Source organism: Vulpes lagopus, chromosome 4 (assembly GCF_018345385.1).
Source record: "Vulpes lagopus strain Blue_001 chromosome 4, ASM1834538v1, whole genome shotgun sequence".
Classification (NCBI taxonomy): domain Eukaryota; kingdom Metazoa; phylum Chordata; class Mammalia; order Carnivora; family Canidae; genus Vulpes; species Vulpes lagopus.
In genome coordinates this window covers 85,856,062-85,863,060 of record NC_054827.1, presented here as the reverse complement: position 1 = coordinate 85,863,060, position 6,999 = coordinate 85,856,062, and the positions used below count along the sequence as shown (strand labels likewise).

Here is a 6,999-nt window from a genome sequence, read left to right as displayed (position 1 = left end):
CCTCTTACCTGAGATTAAACAATGCTTTTCAGATTCTCTGGAGCTTGATACATAGTTGATATTTACCAGTGGTTATTTGTATCACAATTTTAACAGAAAGGATCACCAACTTACCTTTTGGAGTGTAAAATTAAAGTCTTCACACTTTTCTATTATGATTTCAGTGTTTGTATGTAAGATTAAACACAAAAGCCCCCAAAGATCTGGAAAGTGCCATAGAACAATGTGCTTTCATAAAGGAAGTGCTTTGTTTTTTTCTTTAATTTTTAACATTTACACATTCTTTTCTCAACAGTTACACAACGTAGATTTAGCCTGCTGAAGTCAATGGCCAGATGAATATAGTTACTATAAATGATTTCCCTCTAAATAAAAGTCCTAGATCCTGGGAACAGAGCAGGTGCTCCGCTGCCAGTGAGAGGTATGCACAGATGGGACCGTTACCAGTCAGTTCTGCTGCTAGTAAGCAAGCTACCCGGAGAGAAAAGCAGCACTTCAGAGCCCCTTGGGTACAGTAAAAACTTCTTTTCCCCTTCTCTTGAAAAGTTCAGTCATTTGAATGTATCTTCTTTGCAGTGTCTATGTGGAAATGTTCACAAGAAGGCTGAGTAAAAATCAGATACCATTTTCCATTAGCATGTTATTAAAAATTTAGCTCTACTATTCCTGGTGAGAAGTGACAAATTCAAGCAAATGGTTTTGTTATCACTTCTGGGCTTTATCATGTTAAAGAGAAAATATGTCTCTAAAAATATGATGACCCCTGTCATTTTATTGCTATGGTCTAAGCAGTTGGGGCTAATTAATGATTTTCTGTATCATCAAAGACAAATCAAGAATTCCATCTAAAGCAGTTATTGCAGAAATATACCATTACGCCCTAGTTGAAGTATTTTTCCTAAATAAAAAGTACAAAAATACTTTTCACTAAAGATAACTGAGAAATTGTTGGATTTGACATAGGATGAGGACACACCTTTTTTTTTGAGAGAGTACACTTTGTGATTCACAGGATAACTTGCATCAGACGCAATTTAATGAAAGCTCTCAAATAAGCAATTTTATTCCTATCCATGATTGCAGACATTTACAAAACCATAACATCTGAGTTCACCTTAAAAAATAACTTATATAAAGCAGTGATATACACAGCACAAAATAGTTCAGGGAGGGGCAGGAGCAACTTTTAATAATTAAAATGTAAACGTGAAAAAAAGGATGGAATAAAAGTCCCTACTTATTTCTACTTAAGATGTCATGTAATAATATTTTACAATGTCCTGTGGGTCAATGTATGTATGTGCATATGTCCATATAACATACACATATGCAATACATTCTCTTCCCCACACATATACATACACAGATAATTATTTGCAGTTCAGTTTAGGGCAATTCTCATATGCCGCTCTGTACAGTTGTTTGAATCACGTTTGGACCCGCTTTCTTCAAAAAATAGGGGAGAGAGCAGGAAATAAAAAGGTTGGTTTGGTGTGACTGAGATTCCTTTGTTTAACTGTACACTGGGATGAATAATTTTCTTCCGTAGTAGTTCTGTGAAGGGCTGACTCACTGTGGTTTTCATGAGGAGACTTGGTAATGATCACACACTCATTGTCATGCTAGGGGAGTACTAGAAAGAAAAAAGAATCCATATTTTAACAACAATTCTTTTACAGGCAACTAATGCTCTTCTTGGTAAACAGTAATAACTATGAATTTTAATGTCTTAAAATCTTTTATGCTCAAGCTTTTAACCTCATATAACATAAAAATAAGAAGCTATAAAAAGAGTAAATTTATATAGAAGTGACTAAGCCCTGAAATTTTTAATATTTCCTCTGGAAGGCGACCACTCTCCTTCTCTCTTTGCACTTAGGTGGTTGATAATTACCCAGTCTCTCAGTCTTTTCCTTCTAGCCAGATTCATGTTTTGTGGGCATTTGTAACATTTTGGGTAAATCCAATCCACAATGAAATAACTATGAGGGACACTCTCATTACCTACCAACTATGTAAAGTTGGAAGGTTAAACTCTCTGTGCTTCAGTTTCCTCACCTGTAAAATGGGTTTAATAATAATAGCATTTATCTTAAAGGGACTCGGGGAGAATTAAATATAAAATCCTTAAAACCATGTATTTATTGAATATACAGGAAGTGTTCAGCAAATGTTTAATTAATAGTGTAAGGGAAATGAAACAAAACAAAAGACAACTCTCAGCTTGCCCTAAGAAGTTCTCATAAAGCATTTAGAATGCTTATGAATCTGATTTACACTTTAGAAGTGTCTTCCTCTAATCTGTGGCTCCAATTTCAATCCTCAATATTTTTAGGGTGGGAGCAGGGGGCACTATTGTTACACATTACCTGCCAGTTTGAGGCTAACAGTTGGTAAAAGGTGAGGCTTTCATTTGGGAAAGAGGTCTCAAAAATTATTAAGAGAGGAACAAAGAGCACTTATTGTGATAATTATGCCAATCATATGCATATTCTTGAGGAATGGACCATGACAGAAAAGTTCTGGAGCAACACTGTGCGACAGAGTTCACCTCAGCAACGGACAGGTTCTATACCCTGTGCTGGTCAACATGGAAGCCACTAGCCGCATGTGGTCACTGAACACATGAAATGGGCTATTGTGACTGAGGAACTGTAATTTTAATGTTATTTATTTAAATTTAAATATCCCCATATAGTTAGTGAGCACCATGTTGGACAGCACAGTTCTAGATTCTCAGAGATGGGGGCAGGGGCATCCACTCCCAATGGTGACGGGCCTCCAGATAAAGAGGGTTTCTAGGTGAAAATGTAAATGTAAACCCTTAATTATTTTAAATATTTTGTGAAAAATATTTGGTGAGGACCTGATGAGGACCAGGGCAAAAGGGATTCCTTTCAACATGTTAATAATGGGGGCGCCTGGGTGGCTCAGTCGGTTGAGCGCTGGACTAGTGATTTTGGCTCAAGTTGTGACCTCAGGGGTTCGTGGGATCCAGCCCCAGCCGTTGGGCTCCTTGTCAGTGGGGAGTCTGCTTGGGGTTCTCTCCCTCTGCCCCTCCTCTACTTTCTTTCTCTAAAATGGATAAATAAATCTCTTAAAAAATGTTCATAATGATTTTGCCTCAGGGAAATAGGTGGGTGAAGTTGAGGGGACTGGTCTTAGGCAGCAGAGCCTCCAACAGGAAAAATGATGATCGTGGGAAGAGGAGCGTGAACTTTAAAAAGAGAGCAAGCAGAATGGAATGAGGTGAGGTCTAGAGGAGCTGAGCTACCGCAGGAACCAGAAATTAGGTGTAAGGTGGACACTGAGGTGAAAATGGGTTTTCCATGGAAAATAAGATGCCCTGAGGAAGGAAGGGCACAGAGTGACCATGGCTCAGCTGACAGAAGTTGGGACAGAAAGCCATTAGGGGTAAATCTAGGGCTCAAACCAAAACCCCACATTGATCCTGAAAAAATGGGGATGAGTAGGCCTGAAAAATGGGCCACTGCACCATCGGGGCATGATTATTAATCCTCTAAATGCGGTCAAATCATGGAAAATCTACTTGCTCATCACTTAATAGCCTCCAATTTCCTTTCAGTATAGGAAAGCTAAACTATGCATGTTACTGACTCTTAATGTTGGATTCAGTGAGTAGGGTGATAAAAAGGGGACAGTTCCAGAGAAGAGAAGGGGATTCGGTTTGATGGACAAAGCTCTCCACCTTTACCCTGATAGTGGCAGCAAAAAGGTACAGCAGATCAAAGCAAAACCTAACACCCAAAGCAATCAGACAAAAACTGATGCTATGAGCCCACCAGCCACTAGCCACTGTGCCAGAAAGGTATCCCCTCATTTCATCAGATGATACCATGCAAATCTCCCATTATAAATAATGACAGCAAGCTTCAGTGAACTACCCACAGCCTCTGACAAAACAGAATTATACTTTGATATTTGACCTTTAGGGGTAAGAATAAACAAGAAAATACAGGGATACAAAGGTTTTATTAAAAGTAGAGAAAATTAGAGAATATGGCAAAGTGGGGACAGAAAAGTTTAATCTAAGCTTTTTATAGCTACTGTGGCAATGAGAATGGTGATCCAATCAGTGCTGTTCAATAGAACATTCTGTGATGATGGATACATTCTATTCTCTGCTGTCCAATGTAACAGTTATTAGCCGCACATGGCTACTGGACTCTTAAAATGTAGCTAGTGTAAGTTAGGAACTGAAATTAGCTGTATTTAATTTCAATTACTTGAAATTTAAATAGCACAGCTAGATCATCAATCATTGTTTTAAGAAAAAGATTTTTCTGGGTACTTGGTGCCAATTATCTAAAGGCAGTAGAAGACACTGACAGCACTTCAGAAAGGATTTCAGAGGAAATTTCTGAAAAAAATAAAGTTTCAGGATAATCCATAATTAACTCTAGAGATTATCTCATTTAATACACATCCTGAATAACTGAGATTTTAAAAAGTAAGGGCCAGATTCGGTCACAAAGGAGCATCTGCTCCAAGCAATACAACTCAGAAAAATTAGCAAACATCTAGCATAATTTATTTTTTGCATACTACAAGTAAGTGAAGCGATGCTCTAAGTGTGTGTGGCACAGTATACATGCCACATGTGAGCATCGGTATGGCAATGTGCGGCTTGCACTGCTGATGTTGTAAACTGCTCGTCTGCTGCTGCCTTTTCCTGAAACTGCTTCCTCTATGTAAAATAAGGGAAAGCACACAATTTCTGGGAAAACTCACAGAGTGTGCAAGCAAAAAGGAATTCTGTTACTGATGACTATTCTTCAACATCCAAGAGAAATGGTTTACGGTTTTCCTAAAGTAAAGGTGCTAAATGGCGTCTCATATTTAGAGACATAAAATATTCATGGTGTACTGTCCTGAGGCCATACTGCAATGTTTCCGTCATTCTGGTGCATTGATATGGGATGACGTGTCATAATGTTTGTGCCCAAATGCTGTGAGGTGAGGTTGCCCTGTGTCCAAACTATTCTGTGAGTCTGGTTGTCCTTAATCAGATGATACAATGGATCTTATAAAGTCATTAACTGTTTGGTTCAGCAAAAACAAACAAGCAAAGAAACAAAACCCTTAAGGTATAATTTCAAACATGTACTAATTTATTTTGCCTTTTTACGTAAAATATATTTTGAAATGGCATGCCTTGATATAAACTAGAGAATTTGTGATTTTTCCCTTTTTGTACACAGTTCACATACCATGGCACCCACTGCAGACATCCATTAAGCCTCTGCACGTTGCATGAGCTCTTGTTTATACGCTTCAAGAATGCTTCAGATCTCACTACATTTCTATTTCTAAGCATCTCTATATATTTTATTTTCTTAATGAGAGATAAATAAGGAATGGTACAGCTACGCTGAACTAAAGTGAAATAAATTTAATGTTTGTGTGACTATGTAAAAGAAAATGTGGCTATATAAGATTTCTTTATAATAGAAAATGACAAAGAGGAGTAAGGGTAATAGGAGATGACCTATCACCTTGTTTATAATTCCTATTAGAGTCCACGATTTTTAATACCACTGTTACTCAACTGATTATAGTTCAGTGCCATGGAGAAGATATTCTGCTAAATTAATTCAAGAAATAGGACTAACTGCTTTCTTTCCTGGAGAAACACGAGAAAGTACTATCCAAAATGGGCCTTTTTGTAGTCTTCATTTTTGAAAACAAACATTTTACGGAATTTGAACGCTAGGGGGCATGTTTGTTTCTTGAAATAAAGGTCTTGTTTATGATTCCCCCCAAAAAGGCTGAGTAGTGAAACATTTGATTTACATTTTTCTGTGTGTTGCATGTTGGCACTGCAAGGTTTCTGACTTTGGGTTGGATATTTTGTTTCTATAAATATTAATTAAATGAAGTAGCATGTGTGAAGTGACTAGGATAGTGGCTGGCACATAAAAAGCACTCAAGAGATGTTCACTCACTTCTCAGGCCTCCTTCTGTGGTTTTAACTTCAAGATATGCCTGACAAATCCTTAAAGGGCAGACTACCCAAAAGTATGTGCTCCTCACAGTCATATACATTTAAAAAACCCACTACAATTTACATGTTCATTCATTCAAAATGTTTTCTTTTAAAATTCATTAAATAGTTCTATATTTCCTTGATTATAGGGAAGCTAACTTCTGGATACGTAGCCTATTTACTTCTTCAAAGCCTTACATCTGTCAGCAGTGAATGTCTTTAAGTCTTCTTTTCTCTCTGTTTTTAATTTCTTGATCTTTTAAAGAGGTTTCAACACAATGTGTGGTGATGTGAGGCAGAAAGCTGTAGATAACAATTAACATCCTTCATAACCCAGCAGAGCCCTCACTGGGCAGAGAAAAGAGGGCAGCAGCCAGTGTGCACATGCTTCCCAGGCTGCACTGTCTCCAGGTGGTGGTACAGTTCCTCAGTGACCATCCAATTATTTTTCCTTTGGGGACTTTTTGGGTGGGGACAGGACAGAGGGAGGGAGGAGACAGGAGGGAGCTTTTGTTTCCTGCTAACTCTGTACAGTAGTCTGGCAGTCTAACCTTCATCTGGGCTTCTAGGAGGGTGAGGCTGGGTCAGGAGTCAGGGATGGGAGAAGCCCTGCTACAGCTGCTTTCTTTCTTTCCTCTGCACACATTCAGAAAATGATCTGCTGTTTTGCATGTGCGTAGTCCGGTTAATGTTAAAGGGTGACGCTTGTGTTTATCCCGTGCAAAGAAGGTTTTCAAGTCCTGTTGTATCTGATTCAAGTCCTGTTGATCCCCCCAGAAAGCTTTCTGATGCCAGCTCTCAAGTGGCAGCCCTCCGCTGACTGATACACAAGGCAGCGGTCCCCAATGACAAATCTGGGAAAGGAGGAGAGCACAGAGGTCCTCTTGCCCCTGTCTCTAAAGCTAAAGTCATGTGAGACCTTTTAAAAAAAAAGTTTTCTTTTCTAATCCTAGATTAAGTATTTCTTCTATACTTTTTTTAAAAAGCCTCAA

At 38.4% G+C, this 6,999-nt stretch overlaps 1 protein-coding gene across 4 annotated transcripts in view; it reads right to left on the bottom strand.

The window, feature by feature from the left end:
- Positions 1–243: 243 nt before the first annotated feature.
- SSBP2 (single stranded DNA binding protein 2) overlaps positions 244–6,999 on the bottom strand; it is a 285,052-nt gene continuing 278,296 nt past the window's right edge. For all 4 annotated transcript variants that reach the window (XM_041753163.1, XM_041753161.1, XM_041753164.1 and 1 more), the window contains one exon: positions 244–1,633. In XM_041753163.1, coding sequence (XP_041609097.1) covers positions 1,604–1,633 — 30 coding nt within the window. In that variant the 3' untranslated portion in view covers positions 244–1,603. The remainder of the gene's footprint in view (positions 1,634–6,999) is intronic.